Source organism: Lissotriton vulgaris, chromosome 7 (assembly GCF_964263255.1).
Source record: "Lissotriton vulgaris chromosome 7, aLisVul1.2, whole genome shotgun sequence".
NCBI lineage: Eukaryota > Metazoa > Chordata > Amphibia > Caudata > Salamandridae > Lissotriton > Lissotriton vulgaris.
Window position 1 is genome coordinate 1,738,551,140 of NC_141695.1, and position 17,796 is coordinate 1,738,568,935.

General features: G+C 43.5%; 1 protein-coding gene across 1 annotated transcript in view; it reads left to right on the plus strand.

The window, feature by feature from the left end:
• Nucleotides 1–17,796, plus strand: part of LOC147706528 (alpha-2-macroglobulin-like protein 1) — a 268,374-nt gene that overhangs the window by 60,846 nt on the left and 189,732 nt on the right. Inside the window, exons 8-11 of the mRNA XM_086932997.1 lie at nucleotides 1,799–1,925; nucleotides 9,279–9,393; nucleotides 10,222–10,331; nucleotides 12,312–12,476. Of these exons, the coding sequence (XP_086789123.1) occupies nucleotides 1,799–1,925; nucleotides 9,279–9,393; nucleotides 10,222–10,331; nucleotides 12,312–12,476 (517 nt within the window). The remainder of the gene's footprint in view (nucleotides 1–1,798; nucleotides 1,926–9,278; nucleotides 9,394–10,221; nucleotides 10,332–12,311; nucleotides 12,477–17,796) is intronic.

Sequence of the window (17,796 nt, forward strand, 5' to 3'; positions counted from 1 at the left end):
GCGGGGGGCAGCTACAGGGTGGTACTGGGCTCATTTTGTGGGTGGTGTTAAGTGCAGAATCCAAGGGTACTCTGTCATGTTACAAGTACATGCAACTGGTTTCCTGGAGGTCTGGACATGGATAGGCCAGTAAGGGGAGATGGGGTTTGTAGGGAAAGTTACAAGACTCTAAGCCAATAAAGAAGGACATTTCTATTTGGTATTGGGAGCTGGTGAAGGCCGGAGAGGTGAGATGTTAGATCCTTGTCAATCCCTGGGGTTGATATCAGCAGTTAGAAGATATTTGGCAGTCTCTTTACACCTTCTTTACTGCACAGTTACATCAGCTGAGCTCGTGAAGAACCACCTTTGAACTTCACACAGAATATACTCTACCCCAAAAGACGTGCCACATATTTTGTAGGTCCTTCCCCTACTGCATTTGGTGTGGTAAGGAAAAGGCAGACAATATTCATATGTTCATGTCTTGCCCCATATTAAGTGTTTTTTTGGATGGAGGGCGGAGAGCGATCTCTGGGATTATGGGAGGTCAAATCCTAGTGTGCCCCCTTTTGATCCTATTTGGAAAGCGCAATCAGCTGGACTGGTGTGTATCGCTTAGGCAGATACATCTTCATCTTGTTGGCAAGGAGGGAGATCTGCATAAACCGCTCAAGCCCACTCCACCCGTTCTTAGTAGTAGGTTGGAATCGGTGACGAGAGTTTGTAAACTGGATCTGGACTGTAAGAGAAGTGGGAAGATGGGAGAGCTTTGGACAGCTGCACTATATGGAGATGGAGCAATCCTGACTTCCTTCGGTCCTGTGATTAAGCCTAACCTGCCGATGCGAGGTGGGGCAAGAGGGCTTTTCTGCTCTGTTTCTCGTTTGTCTCTGAGGTTCAACAGTGGAAATGGAAGACAATCATAGGACACCTGTTGGTGTGGCTCTTGTATCTGTTGGCATATGTGGACAAACAAAGGGGGTTGCACTACAGATTACAAGAACCCCATAAAGCCAGAGAACCCAGACTGCAGAAAGATGACATTCTAGGCAATACCCAATGGATTCCGATTCCCCTTTGAACACTGATCTAACACTAGTCATAATCTGTTTAGTACCATTGGATCCCTTATCTCTTCCTCTTCTGGTGGGTACTGGAGTGGCATTTCCACAAGGCAAAGCATAAGACACAGGGTACCACCTAGTGGTGATGGTGACTCATTACAAAATGCAAGAACAAAGATGAATTTTTTAATTGTATGAAGAGTGTGCAGACTAAAAAATGTCTGCTGCATTGAGCCATCAACATAGTTTTACTATTTCTGTGGGGTGAATGTTGCACATGAAGTCAGAGCTCCATCTTCGTCCATAACCAGGACTGGTGGCTCAGGGGACTAATGCATCCCTTTGAGGAATCTGTGTATGAGCTCATAGCAAAGGTTAAAGTTATTGTGGATCTACCCAGACTTTTATCCTTCAGAGGTTAACAACATGAGTACTGCTGAGTTGCTAATAAAGAACATGAGAGCCAAGATGACCCAAAAGGGTGAGCATATACTTTACATCTATATATCCGATGTTATGTGAGGCTGTCATTCTTACCCTCTCTTCCGATAACCCCTTACAATATGCATAATATCTTGTAGATATAGTTAGCAGCGGTGAACGTACTGTTAGGCTATAGAAAAGGCAATGCCAGTGACTAGCACTGAACCCACAGCATGTGTTTTGGCATCACTGCCATCTGGTCGTGCTGTTGTTTTTCCCAGACTCCTTTGACTGATGCTTCTACTCCCTTTGCTCTCTGTTGCTGACAGGTACACCTACGGAAAGCCGGTCCAAGGACGGTACAGTGCTACCGTGTGCCGCAAGCCATTTTCTTACCACTGGAGCTGGAGATCCTCCCAACGCCCCCCAGATCTGTGTATGACAATGACAGGCAAGGTAAGGGGGCAAGGGTGAGGGTCAGTGTTTTGAGAAGGAAGAGGAGAAAAGATTATAAATCGATGGCATTTGCAGGCAGCAGTGTCTTCAGGGCTGATAGCCGCGAATACGATGTTACAAAGGGCACAGCTTGCTCTTTGGCTATTTTAAGAGTTTTGTCATTCTTTGGCCCTATTCCTTGCTGTCTTCCATTTGACCTGCATATCATCTGTATGGCCTATATTTCGGCTACGTCCAGAAAGATCCTCAGAATTGTCTAATAATGCTGATATTACTGTAGAGCTTGCATCTGGAATGGCGCTGTTGTCCGCACAAAGTTGATTCTAATTTTTTTTTGTTCAAAAAGCTTTATTTAAAAATTTGGAACAATTGCGAAAAGTAAAAAGGAACAGACCAAGATAAAATCATGAAATAGATCAAAACGATAGAGAAATAAATAAATGCGAAATACAATACACTAAATTCAGCTCAATGAAGTAAAACCTATCTCAAAGTGGACTAGATTTGAATGTATCATTGTTTTTAAATCTAAATTTTCTTCACCCCACACTACTTAATCCCTTTGGTACAGGCAGCATGCCAATAGTTTAGTTAAAAAAGCAGTTTGCCCTAATTAAAGAGTTTCCTTGATTTTCCAGACTCCTAAAACATGATCCCATTTTTTAAAGTTCCTTATTTTTAAGGCTGTGTTTCACTTTACACTCCTTTCCCACCTCATGGTGGTGCCCCACTCTTGGAGCGATGAGAGGTAGCACCTCACTGAGCCGGATTATGGTTGGGTGCTGTCGGAAATGTCTTAAACTTTTTATGGAAATTGCTAAATTCTGAGGAAAATGCTCAGGCTGGGCTTACTCCACCATACTATGAAAATGGTGGAGAAATTCAATTGATGCGTTGCTCTCCATACTAAGCATTTTCACCAGAAATGAACTGGTCCAACACCCTAAGGCCGGGGGCCACGGTCAGACTCCATGGAAAGCGTTGCTTCACTTGCCTCTGGTGTGTTTTTGGAGATTAATTTACAGGCCCGGCCCATATGATAATTTAACACAAACAGTGTTTGGTTGCCCTACAGTCGATCCGAACACCTGAAAAAAGTAGCCAGTAAATAGCACTGTTGAGCTTCATCTTCACCTGAAAATATGTGTATTATTGCTTCAGGTTATGTAATGTGACACTCTGCACTAGAATGTTAAATCTATTTGAGCATGCACGTTTGACTTAAACGTACAAGAAGATTTTTTATTTACCAGAGTATAGCGACTTAAGACAGTTTTGTGTTCGTGAGGGTTTGCACAGGAATGGATGTTAACCTGTGGGTTTATGAACATGCACAAGCTTACACTTGTGAGTATTCACAAACCTGACTTCAACCTGTTCCATCTCCAGAAAGGGTCAGGCATTTACTCCGGTCAATGATAGGAGTAAATCACTATGCAGATTTGCTGAAAGCTGGGAAGGGGATTTTTTCAGGATTTTCTTGTGGGAAAAGTGATATATATGTTCGATGGATTGTGTGATTGTAGTAATACATGCTCTGCATAGTCCTGCCAGTTAGTGTTCTGGATGTGTGCAAGTTGCTTTTCTTCGAAGAAGTCTCTCGAGTCACGAGGCAAAGTGACTCCTCCTCTTTGTGGTATTCCGCATGGGCATCGACTCCATTGTTTATTTTTCTTTCCACCATCGGGTTTGGACGTGGTCCTAGACTCTCCAGTTTAAGCCTGTTCTTGTGCTCCCTTCACTTTGTTGTTTACCTCCATACCCATCGGTACTGTTTTTGTTCAAGTTCCACTCGCATCTTTCGAAAACAGAAGCAATTATTCAGTTGTGAATTCGATGTTCTCCAGTTGCAGCCTTCAGGGTATGCCCAACCGGGCCTTGTTTTGTCATCTCATTGGCTTCGGCCAACGATGTGCTGCTAATGGACCAAAATCAATTTCGATTCTGTCCTAAATGCTACATGAAATACCTGCATACAGACCTCCACCAGGTTTGCAACCTGTGTGTATCTACCGACCACAACGAGGATTACTGTGAGGCCTGTCAATCTTTTCAATCAAAGAAAATGTTGCAGAACTGTTGCGAGCGCTAGAAAAAGATGCAGCACAAAGATCTGGAAGAGACACCCAACATCTTTGGCCTAAACAATGTCAAACGGGCAGAGGAAGAACTGCGTGAGGTCTCAGCAGCAGAGGATTAGGCTCTTCCCATACCAGACTCCGAATCCGACCCTGGAATACAGTACAGCCTACAGTTGCAGGACCTTCCTTCAGGACGGCTCCCAACCACCACTGCCAACAGGCCATGGTAGGCACTGAATATCTGCTAAGGATGCCCCGCCCGCAGACCTCCAACAAAAGCCAGGCCAAAACCTCCTGAAACTGCATCGCGCCGACCAATCTCAGTGCTGAACTGACCATCTGCCTCATCGGCTCTGAGTAACCCACCCTCTGCTGTTTCAGCTCCGACCACCTTTTCGCTGAAACAAAGACCAAGTTTGGCACCAAAACTATCCATTCCGGCCCCAGAACTGATTCTTGAGACTCACTGCCTCCTTCATCACATCACTTCTTTAGTCATATAGGAGACATTACTCCACAGGGCTTCCCCTAGACTTACAGTGGGGATCAGGGGGAAGGGGAGAATAATAATCAGCAATCCACAGATCCATGGGTCGGCTACGACATTGACCCCTCCCGGGGATAATGACTCTGACCGTTACCCAGCTAAGCCATCACCCCCGGATGATGCAACCTCCTTCCAGGAACTTATAGCTAGGGCAGGTGCATATCACCAGGCCCCTTTGCACAAAGACCCCATTGGGGATGAATTTCTCTTTGAGACACTCTCTTCTACCACTGGGGCATGTCTATATCTGCCCAAGCTAATGGGGGTTGCTCTGTCACTCAGAAGAAATCTTCAAAGATCGGGTGCAGGCACATGCGATTACACCAAGAGTAGACAAGAAATACAAAGCTGCACCCTCAGCTCCACCTAACATCAAGGGCCAACTTCCCCTGATTCACTCATGGTATCAAATGCCTACAAGAGGGCCATCTCCCAGACATCAGCAGATGCCCCACCATTCGACAGAGTATAAACTCATCAATGCTTTGGGGGAAAAGGGTGGCAGCACAGGCAGCCAACCATTTGTGAATTGGCAACACTCAGTGGTTCTTGGCAAGGTATGGCAGGTCCTATTGGGACGAAATGGGTTAACTCCTTCAACATCTCCCTGAGGAGTACAAGAAAAGAGGCCACCAAATTGTCCAGGAGGGTAAATTAATTTCAAATAGTTCAATCCGATGCGCCCTCATCTCAGCGGACACAGCTGCCAGGGGGATGAATACAAGCATACTGCTGCATAGACATGCTTGGCCATGCATATCTGGCTTTAAGCCAGCGGTACAGCAGACGCTCCTCAAAGTCCCTCTTGACCAACATCTGTTTGGTCCCCAAATGGATCAAACATTAGAAAAAAGGAAGAAGAAAACTGAGGTTGCCGAGTCATGGGGGTTGCTTGTTGCTTCAAATCCCCACTCACCAAGACAATACCATCAGATGCATCTACCTTTTCCTAAAGACGAGAGCATCAGACCTCCCCTTCAAGGAGATATTATAGAGGCACATATCAAGGAAATAATTATAAAGGGCGAGGACAGGGTGACTCTCCTCGCACCAAACCCTCCACTTCCAAACAGTGACTCACTTCTTATTCCGCCAACCATTTAACACCTGTCAGGGGAATACTACAACTTTTCTTCCCTGCCTGGAAAACCAGGACAACGGATCAGTGGGTGTTGGATATTATCCAACATGGTTATTGTCTGGAGCGCATCAAAACACCTCCAAACATCCCACCTTACAGGCACATACTTTCCATAGAACGCCAAATGTTGCTCAAACAAGAAGCAGAGGCTCTATTGCAAAAAGGAGCCTTAGAGCCTGTTCTTCCAGAAAAACAAGGTTCAGGCGTATACTTTCTATACTTCTCATTCCCAAAAACGATGGTTCCTTCCGGCCCATATTAGACCGCAGGCCATCAAATTATTACATCCTCTCAGAACACTTCCACACGGCAACTCTTCAGGATGTGATTCCTCTATTACAACAGGGTGATTTTATGTCTGCACTGGACTTAAACGCCGTTAACTTTCACGTCCCAATACATCCAACTCACTGCAAATGCCCCAGGTTCATGATAGCAGGAACACATTATCAGTTTAAAGTGCACCCATTCAGAGTCACTACCGCACCATGGGTGTTCACCAAATGCCTAGCGGTAGTTGCAGCACATCTACGCAGTCAGAGTATTCATGTCTTCCCATGTCTGGACGATTGGCTCATCCAAGCCAGTACTCTTCAGTTGTGTCTGCAACACACTCTGATCTCTCCAATTTCTTCATCAATTGGTGTTTAAAATCACATACAAAAGTCACACCTTCAGCCTTCACAGATTCAGCCTTATCTAGGGGCTATTCTCAATACACAGCGGGGATCAGCCTACCCAAATGTAGTCAGGATTCACAACATCACAGCACTGCTACATCAGTTTCACCTCAATCAACACATGACAGTCAGAACAGTTCATCGACTACTAGATATGATGGCATTTTGGATTTCAATAGTGCCACATGCGTCCGCTGCAAGAATGTCTGGCGAGTCAATGGTCTCAATCACAGGGTTAATTACAAGATATAGTGTTGGGTGAGAGTCGCACACAACCCTCTCTGCAGTAGTGGAATACACAAAGAGGTGGCCATTCCTCGACCCTGTTCCCCAGATCATTCTCATGGTTAATGCATCCCTCACAGGATGGGGTGCACACCAACAGGATCATACAGTGCAGGGTCTCTGGGAAATCAAACACCAGAGTCTCCACATAAACTACCTAGAGTTCAGGCAGTTCACCTAGAATTGAAAGCATTTCTAGTCCACCTGAAAGGCAAAGTTGTCTTGGTCTGGATGGACAACACAACAGCCATGTTCTATATACAAAAACAAGGTGGACACACTCCCTACAGTTATCACGCCGATCTCAGATGATTCAGCATTGGCCAATATGCCACAACATTCACTTGTTAGGAAAACACCTCCCAGTGACAGCCAATGACTTCAGCAACCTCCTCAGCATTATGCGGCAACATGTATACGAGTGGGAACTCCACCGAGTCCTCCTTCCATACTTTCACAAATGGGAGTTTCCACAGTTAGACCTGTTCCCAACCGCAGAGAATGCAAAATGCCCAAGCTTCACCTCCAGGCTCCCACACCCATTATCCAAGGGCAATGCTCTATGGATGAACTGGTCAGGTAATTTGTCTATGCTTTTCCACCTCTCCCTCTACTTCCGTTTCTGGTTCGTAAGCTCAGGCAAACATCTCTCACCCTCATTCTGGTAGCTCACACTTGGGCTCGACAACCATGGTTCACCACACTACTTGAGCTTTCAGTAGTGCCGCATGCGAAGCTTCCTATCAATCCGGATCTTCTCACTCAGAATCAAGGAGAAGTCAGGTACCCAAATCCAAAGGAACTCAAACTTGAAATTTGGCTCCTGAGGTCATAGAATTCATTTACCTTAATCTCTCACCAGAATTTATGACCATTCTCAGAGCCCGTAAACCCACAGCCAGGGTGTATTGCGTTGCAACATAGATATGATTTGTTTTCCACTGCCGTAGGAAACACATTGACCCATTTAATGCAACTGTTCAAGACATTGCCTGCAAGCTACTGTATTTGCGGACTTCTGGACTAGCAAACTCTTCTAAATGCCTGCATATAGCTGCAGTAGCTGCCTACTTACAAAACAGGCAATGGTTATTGTTCAAGACAGCAGTTATTAAAGCATTTATGGGAGGACTTAAAAAAGTCCTCACCAGTCTTATGGGTCCACCATCCCAACCTTTGCATATTTGCCGCCTCCGATTCCTATCTTGAAAAGTAGCCTTTTTGGTAGCCATCACTTCTCTTAGATGTGTCAGAGCTCCAGTCACTAACCTTGGAAGAACCTTTCTTCCAGCTACATAGCTAGGGTAGTCCTTTGAACTAACCCAAAATTCCGTCCAAAGGTACTTTCTGCTTTTCACCTAAATTAGTGAGTTGAATAACCTGTCTTCTTTCCGCAATCGGATTCAGTTGCAGCAAGGGCCCTTCATACATTAGATGTTAAAAGAGTTTTAATGTACTATATAGACAGAACTAAAGTTTCGTAAAACCAAGTACCTCTGTGGCTATTTTGCCCCCTCACACAGGAAAGCTCATATAAAAATCTGGTATTTAAAGATGGATATTTAAATGCATTCAGACATGTTAAATAACTTTGCTCACATCTCCTAGAGAACACTCTACCCACAAGATAGGAGCATCTATGGCTTTCCAAGGCAATATACCAATAGCTGAGATTTGTAAAACAGCTACATGGTGAACCCCGCATACTTTCACTAAACAAGACTGTGTAGATGTATTAGCAGGCCAACTGGCAAATGTAGGGCAGGCAGTCCTACTTACCCTTTTCTAAACAACTGCAACACCCATAGCTTAGCCAACTCTTTCTGGAGGGCACTGCTTTATAGTCTATGCAAAATGTGTGCATCTACAGCCACACAACATTGAACTGATGATATTACTTGCCCTGCAAGCATCTGTTTGTGGCGTGTAGTGCTTTAGAGTTACATGCTCCCACCCTCCTCCCTGGACACCTGTGGCCAATGCAGTACCTACTTACACTATCATATGCACGGGCATCTCTTTACTAACACTTACTCGCACTCCGTTCTCACCTGACTGCGGGAAAACAATCTAACAATGGAGTGGATGCCCATGCGCAATATCACAGAGAGGGGGAGTAACTTTGTCTTTTGACTCGAGTGACTTCTTTGAAGAAAAACAACTTGCACACATCCAGACACAACATTGGATGGCAGGAGTATGCAGAGCATGCAAATCTACAGCACTACATGCCACGAACAGATGCTTACAGAGTAAGCAACATAGTTAATTTTTTATGAGAATTTTTTTTTTTTAAATTTGAAATCTGCACCGCCCTGCGATAGGTAACCTGCAGTGCAGATTACCCCCTTTTCTTTTATCGGGTCCAGTCTCTTTTCCTTACATGTATTTTTTGTTACATATATTTAGCGGTCAGCTACATTTTCCACAAGCCATTCAATGCTTATGATTTCCCTACTTGAGGTTGATGCATGCATGCTCCCCCTCTCTGAGTCATTGTTCAGACACTTTAGGGATTGTTCCACAACCCCTTTGATCAATGGTCTGTATGAAATCAACACATGTTTGCTTCTCCTATCTTGAAGCTGAATAGTTTCTCATATGTTGACTTTTGTTCAGCTTGAAAGGTCTGGATGCTTCTCTAAGAAAGTGGAGCTGGACTTCTTCAACATGACAGAACGTTCATATACGATGACATTCGATGTAGAGGGCTCCGTGACTGAAGACGACACTGGTAAGTTGCAGACCACAAATGAACCTGTTCCCGAAGCTCAGGTGAAAAACACCTTGTCTGTAGACCAAGGTTTTGAGCCAGGATTCATAATCAGGAGCTAGGCAGCTTAAGTTTCATAGTAGATATGTTGGCTAGGGCATCTAGGCAGAAAGTTATAACTTTGGTGGCGATAAAAGCATCTTCTGCTGCTCATGGGCACATTTATAGGCCACAACTTTGGGATTAATGTCATGGGATGTATGACGTTACAACGCATACTTTTACAACGCATGCCTTTACAATGCATTTTTAACAACGCAAAATCCTTTGCAACGCATTCCATTACAACGCATGCCATTACAAATTTCCTAAAAACTACCATTACAACACATACTACCTTTACAACGCATTCCATTACAACGCATACTACCTTTACAATGCATACCATCACAACGCATAACATTACATTGCATGTATGGTAAGTATTGGGTAGTGTAGGGGTAAAAATGACTATTCTAACTCCAGGGGGTGCAACAGTAGGGTAAGTTTTGGATAGTGTAAGGGTACTATGCGTTGTGATGGTATGCGTTGTGATGGTATGCGTTGTGATGGTATGCGTTGTGATGGTATGCGTTGTAATGACTGCGTTGTGATGGCATGCGATGTAATGGATCTTGCTTTGTAAAAGTTTCGTTGTAATGGTAATGCGTTGTGAAAGTTGCATTGTAAAGGTTGTTTCCCAGGTCATGTTAGATTGAATAAACACACCTTGGATATATGATTCATTTGAGTGTCTTCTTGAGTGTTTTTCCGGGTGATTCCTCATGACTGACTTCTTGTCCTCTACAGATGTGACTCTCTCTGGATCCAGGTCATGCACTATATCTTCTGTTATTGCAACTGTGACGTTTAAAGGGACAGATGATTACTACAAAAAAGGCATACCCTACACTGGCCGGGTATGTAGGAAAACAACTGGAGGAATGGGACGAAGCAGTCTTTGCAACACAGCTGTTCAACCTGTTTCATTCTTTCCTGCGTTGTCTTTCTTCCTCTTGAGACATCTGTCTTTCTTCTATCTTATTTCAAATCTGTAACTTCTTCCACTCAAACACTTTTTACCTTGACCTTCTATCATATCACTGATCTCTCTATATCTGCTATCTTTCTTTCAGCACCTTTCTCTCATCATCCACTTTACTCACAGCGCTTCTCTTTTTCCTCATCCACATCTACAGCTCCATATACCTCCTCATCAACATCTGTCACCCGCTGTCTTCCCTCATGTGTCTGTATTCTCTGCCTCACATCTTTCACCTAATTTTTTCACATCTGGGACTTTCTTCACCTATCTTTTCCACATACTCTCACCTGTCCTTCTCAATAGTCTCCATCCCATTTGTCTCTTAAACCCATTTCACCTTTCTTCTTGCACACTCTAGCCACCAATCTCCCATCCTTATCTTCTCTCATCTATCCGTCTTCATCCTAATGTCAAATATGTCTTCATCTTTTTTCTTATATCTGCATCCCACCTCTTAAGGAATACATTTTGCTTGCAAAAAATGTTTCTAAAAATGTATAAACTATACAAAGTATAAAAAGCCTATTTGAATGCAAATACTATTTTGCTCTGTATGCTTTAAAAGTCTTGGTGCTTTTCGTATATCAGTAATGGAAATATTAATAAATAAAGGTCTCAGAATATATGTTGAGTACTTTCTGGTTTGAGGCATGTAACTCCCTAACCCTCCTGTCATGAGATGAGGCCTATTTTCTGTGAGTCCTGAATTTGTGTTGCAGTCTTGAATTCTAAAACTGACTTGGAGAAAGGACCCTTCACATCAATGATTGAACACACAAGTTGCTTCTACCCGAATAATCATGTACAGCAATGCATTCTTATTGGAGCACACTTCCTACAGTCAGCATTGGCACTGTGTATACTACAACCTTTACGGTTGAAGTGCCTTTGCAGGAGTGGAAGTTGGATAGAAATTGGATTTCGCAAACCGTGGTCATGAAATATAAGTGCAAATTTCAGATAGTCACTGACACCTTTAATAGAAAAAAATGTTTTCTTCTTCTCACTTCTGTTCATATCTTTAGACTCTCTATCACCGGACACATTTCTCTCTCACACATCTAATGTGGAGAAGTGTGGCTCACTGGTTAGAGCAGGCAGACCCTGAAGCAGAGGTCAGACCCAGGACCAGGGTTCAATTCCCAACGCGGCAGGGTCTTGAGCTCAAATGTCCATGGACTCGATAATTCTCGCTTCGGTGCCTGACCTAATCATGGGTTCACACTCTGCAACTCTGGGCATTAAGCTTGCTTAATCTCCACAACGGCCCCCCGCGGCGGGATGCCTGGCTTTCTCCTTAGGGATGCCCTGTAGGGGCTATCTCACAGGGAAAAGCCAGGACGGGTTCCCAAGGCAAGCGCGGAGATACCCCTTCGGGGGTCGAATCTGGCGCTATATAAGAACATAATAATATAATAATAATAATAATAATGTCTTCTCTCCTCATCCCCCCTTCCCATGCATCCTCCATCAATGCCTCTCTTGTCCTCTCAAATACCTTTTTCTTTGTCTCATTTATCACTCTGCTGTTCTCTCCCTCTGTGCTGTCCTTTTTTTAATCTCCTTCCTTTATCCTCTCAAACGTGGTACCATCCCTCTGCCCTCAAATACCTCCTTTGTTATCCTCTCACCTGTGTTTCAATCCTGTCTCACAGCTCACTTTCTTCAGCTTCCTACCTACATTGTCTTTCCTTCTCTGACAGTCTCTCCTCATCTCCTGGACCTAAATTATTTCCTCCTTTCTTGCCTGCCAGTTCTACCGTCTAACAATTCTCTATTCCTCAGTCCCACCTTTCTCCCTTTGACCCTTCTCTTAAAGCCACTTTCTATTCTCTCGTCTCTTCTCTTGTTGCAGATGAAGCTAGCCAGTGCTGATGGCACCCCAATGAAAGGTCAGACCATCTACCTGTTTAGTGAGTGGGGTATGCAGCGACTGAACCAATCATATGAGACCGATGATTCCGGAAGGGTGTTCTTTTCCCTGAATACCTCCGATTGGACCTCATCAGTCAACCGGAGGGTAAGTACTTCTCAATGAATACCTTTGATTGCTCCATTTCAGTCAATCAGAGGGTGCATTCTTTTCCCCGAATACCTCCAGTTAGTCCTTCCAAGTCAACTGTTGGGTAAATGGTTTTCCCTGAATACCTTCAATTGTTTTTTCTCAGCCAACCTTTGGGTGAGTTATTCTTTCCCTGAATTCCTCTGATTGGTCCTTCTCAGTCAACCTGAGGGAAAGTTCTTCTCCCAGAATATCTTCAATTGGTACTTCTCAGTCAACTTGAGTGTGAGTTAGCTTCTCTAAATACCTCTGATTGGTCCTGTTGAGTCACCCATAGAATGAGTTCACACATTTTGAGGTGGCCAGTCCCCAACAAACTTGCTCCTTAGTGACAATGGCGAGAGAACCCAGAGGTTAGGAGATCATGAACTGCAGCCTCTGGCAAATTTCAATCCCCCCTAAAAGTCGAGAAAAGAACTTCACGATGTTAGGAAAATCATTTCCCTTGCATTTGGTTGACAAATACATAGACAATCAACAGTCTTTGGTATTTCCCTCAAGAATGTATATATTTTTAAATAAAAACTTGTTTTGCAAATTTCTTACAAGATTTTTAGAATTTAAAAAACATAGATATGTTTGATAACAGTTACTTGGGAGTTAGAAAATCAGCATCATGTCTAAAACATTTAATTAACTCTAACCAACTCCTTCTGACTTTGTTTTTGTCTCCAAAAACATGCTACTTCGTACTGGGAACAAACTTGCCACACCGTCTCTTTTCCTTTTAACATTAGAGGTCACTGTGTTCATTTTCTCTGCATAAGATCAAGTTGAAGTGCTATAAAAGTGACTATGTGTGAGGAAGACATCCTGATTGTTTGTTTGTATTCCCTACACTAATAAAAGTAAGCTATATCTATAACTTTGACACCTTTACAGAAATGTCCTCGCAATGTAACACAAAATATAATTTTGTCAGAGATAACTTTAAATCTCATTTCAAGCCCGCAAGAGACACGGATACATTCATAATTTTGAAAAGTGAAGGACCTTGGTCTAAACGATACTGCACACAGTTTTAGTAATATTCACCCAATGAGCAAACAAAAAGTTGCAGAAATGTAGGGCTGCTTTCTGTCATTGGCAGGTGCACAACTTTTATTGGTATTTGATTTAAACTTTTTAAGATATATATTGCCTTCCAAAATTGTAGATTTGGCATGTGGTACTTCTCAAGCGGAGTTCCACTTTTTGCCATAACTGTAAACCGGAAGAACTACAAAAATTAGGTGTGTCACTAACTTTGTCTTACTTAGTGGTGTGTAATTAAATAGGCACAAGCAAAATTTTGTGAAGGTAATTACCTTTCCAAATTCATCGCGTTAAAAGTTCCTCATCTTCGCAAAACTTATTTCTAGGAAAGGCGTTTAATTTTCCAATAAAAGCATGATTTTTCAAAACTCTGCACCAGCACCCATTGCCATGGTTGCAAAGTAAAAAAAAAAAGTACTGACAGTCTTTTCTACTCTCCACATTGTATCATCTTTACCAGTGATGTTTACCAACACAATGACATGTTGTATATTGCTGTAGCTGTGCTATAGTCATACACATTTTCCTTGAATGCATTTTGCAAGCCTTATATGCAACAAACAATTTAAAATGCTTCTAATGCAGTTTCTTCTCTCTCATGACACAATAATTGATGACAGATTATTTTCATCAGTCAGACTCCTATACGTGAGTCCCCAATATCAAATGAATTCCCCCTAATCAATTAAAGTTGCAGGTACAGCAAAACGGATATCAAAGGTAATTTGGATGAATGGAGAGCAGTAGCTATCTATGGCTGATTTGATTAGCAGTTTGGAGCAAGTTGTACTAATGTTGTGTTTTGCAATGTTGTTAAGCATTTGTATTTCTCACAAAGAAAAAAGAGCAATCCATATGTCCTTGCGAACCTGGTATTGCTAATAAGCAGAAACAATGTTCACAAGGAACTAATTTTTCATAATTATAAATTTTGCAGCAATTAGTATGTCCTGCTTGACTCAAACAGAACAGAATGAAACCTTAACTCAATAAGGCATACCAACATTTTCACAAAGTTTTACGATAAAGGCCCACAGAACAAAGGGGCATATTACCAACAAATAGCGATATTTATCGCTAAGTAGGGTTAGCGGCAATATTTTTATCGCCGTGCAACACCGTTTTTTATCGGTGAGATAACTTGCTATTAGCAAGGTTTATCTCAAAAGCGATAAAAATCAAGGTGATAGCAGCGAAATGCGTGAATATCGCTGAGAATACAGCGATATTGACGCATTAGCGACAAAATGCTCTTAGCCATGTTATCCACCTCTCATTGGATAACATGGCTAAGAACTGGTCTGGTTAGGTGTTAGTATTTGGAGATATTCGCGCTTAGCGTGAATATTTCCATCGCTACGCCTGCCTTGCTAATAGGCGATAGCGACGTTAGCGACTGCTGACAGTCGCTAACGGGTTGGGTACGCCCACTTTGCATGTCATTAGCGATTAAATATCGCTGACATGCAAAGCGAGCCCCAAACCGCTCGCTATCACCTACAAGCTGTCGCTAACTGATGTTAGCGACAGCTTGTTAATAGGGCAATAGAATTATCGCCACTTAGCGTCTGAAAACGGGCGCTACCGTGGGGATATTCGCCTATCGCCCTCCTTGGTAATATGCCCCAAAATGTTTTGTAGTCACTTCAGCCGAAGTGAGTATTATTTGTTTTGCAAAGCAGTATTTCACATACAAAATGGCATAAAATATTTACTGTCTGTGTATTTATATTTTATACATTTTCACATTTCAAAGTGAATTGTGAACCCCAGTGAAATGACCATAACAAAACCAGTGAAATATATGTGGTGCTATTGGAAAACTTGTGGCGGTGGTTATTGGTAAATAAAAGAGGAGCCAATTGGAGATGTAATACAATCAATTCTACAAGGACAACTATATGGTTTGTTGGGGCTCTCCATTTTTAATAGTCAACAACGTTTCAACCCTCTCAGGGTATGGGTTATCTTCAGGACAGAGAATCTGGGGACGAGCAACCCAATGAGGGTGCCCGAATAGTAGAAGTCCTTATTAATAATTTTCTGGGTACTTCTCAATGATGGCAAGGATACGTAATTCCCTTTATACAAAAGCCACAGCATGGCTTCAGTTGTTATTTACAGTAACGGGGATTACTGTAAGTCCAAGTCTTCGTTGTGAGTAGTGTCCAAGGATGAAGCAGTGCTTCAGGAACCACTTTGAGGCATGGTGTCATGTATTTGACCGTGACCTTCAGTAAGGCTGTAATTAGCCGTGGAGGTCTTTTTTAAAGAGACCATGTCTGTTTCTGAGTTGTGAGTAGCATCAAAGTATTGTGGGTCATTAATATGCAAGCAGTTTGCAGCAAACAAATGCCACTAACGGTGCCTTGTCGTCATGCTGATTCGTTTCCCTGACGGTTATCGATTATACCATTACCGAACTCCATGCCTCATATTATTGAAGCATTACCCTCACTCCTTTGATGCTACTCACAACCCACAGGAGACACCCTCACAAAAAGAAGCGTTTGAGGACTTCATGGTTGAGAGGGTTCCAAACCAGAGGATCTCTAAAGATGAAGATAGGACACCACTGCTCATGAGAAGCTATATGTACATTTTTATGTTATAACATATTATACTATATTATATTTCAAGATTAGGGGTCCACCTCCAAAACAGGTCTGTCTTGTATTGAACATAATTCTGTACAGTGTTAGAGCCACTGTTAGGAAATTCAGGAGTGATAGTAAAAGCTTTGAGGCTAGTTATTTCTTTTAAGGCAATAAAGTGCTTGTGCTGAGTGAGATGCTTCCGAATCTCTGCTTTCAAAATGACATTTGGGAGAAAGTGCCTCTTTTGCATGGTTAGGCCCCCGGGTGTGCCTGGTTTTGATGTGGTTTCAAATGAAGTGCACAGGGCTCCTGCCAATCAGGTCCCTTGTGCCAGTGCTTTTTCCCTAAAACAAACTCCCAATTGGTACTTCTACCCTCTGTAAGTCCCTAGTAAATGGTACCCTGGGTACCTAGTGCCTGGGAGCTGAAGAGGGTCCACTGGGATCCCCCTCCCTGGGCTCTGCCACTGCCTTGCAGCTTGCATGCACCTGTGAGGGAGAAAACGACAAAGTCAACATGGCACCCTGTCTGGGTGCCTTGCCAACCAGCACTGCCTACAGGCATAGGTAAGTCACCACTCTAGCAGGCCTCACAGCTTTAAGGCAGGGTGCACTATACCACAGGTGAAGGCATATCTGCATGAGCAGATATGCCCTTACACTATTGAGGCCCATTTTCCTAATATTGAATGTTCCAGGGAAGCCGTAGAGTACATTGGCTAAGAGCTCAACAACTTGAGTGCCTCAGAGGTGCCCCTCCAACCCTACCAGCTCTGGTGTGGTCTCTGACTGGCTGTAGGCAGCCAGCCACCAACGGATATATTTCTGCACCCTTGGGTATAAAGCTCCTGCTCTCTGGAACCAGAAACTATGCACATCCTTGGCAGAGGTGTTGTATCTCCTCCCCCAGGATGGGCCAGTGCAGAAGCTTCAAAGGCCTGCCACCTTTGTAATATGACTCTCCTCATCTGCTGCTAGCAGCAGATGGCAGTCCCTGGCTTACACCTCCACTTTGGGTGGAACAATTAGCAGGAAAGGTTCAAAAGAACAAAGGTGTGCCCACCACTGCCAATCCCACCCCTCAGGTGGGGAAAAACCCAACTTTCAAACCCCTTTATTTTAAAGATGGGGAGACCCCTCCAATCAGTACTAGAGTTTTGCCTCCCTCCCAGAGGAGGGTGGCATAATAGAGGGTATTGTCACCACAGATAAGGTGCCCATTGGCCCGGCCTGCTACTGCTCTAAAACTCCTCCTAAATACTACATTTAAGTGGCTCCCTCAAACCTAGAAACTAGATCTGTGACAACCTAAGAAAAAAGTAACCCTGGGAGGAGCAGGCGTAGTGCTTCTACACGAAGTTCAACAGAGTTGGAAAGAAACTCCATGGAACTTCGCTCCGCGCCATCCCCCCTCCCAAAGTAAATAAAAAGGCACTTACTTACCCTGTGGCTGCCTCTTCCACATGCCACTCTCCCACCTCCTCCTTGCTGTCCTTCTTCACTAATAACCCCTATGTTGTACGTCTTGCATGTGTGCATGCGCACTCGCAAGACGAACAATGTAGGGGTTAACAACTTATCAGTGAAGATGGACGGCGAGGAGGAGGTAGAACGGCCATGTCAAGGAGGCGGCAGCCACGGGGCAGG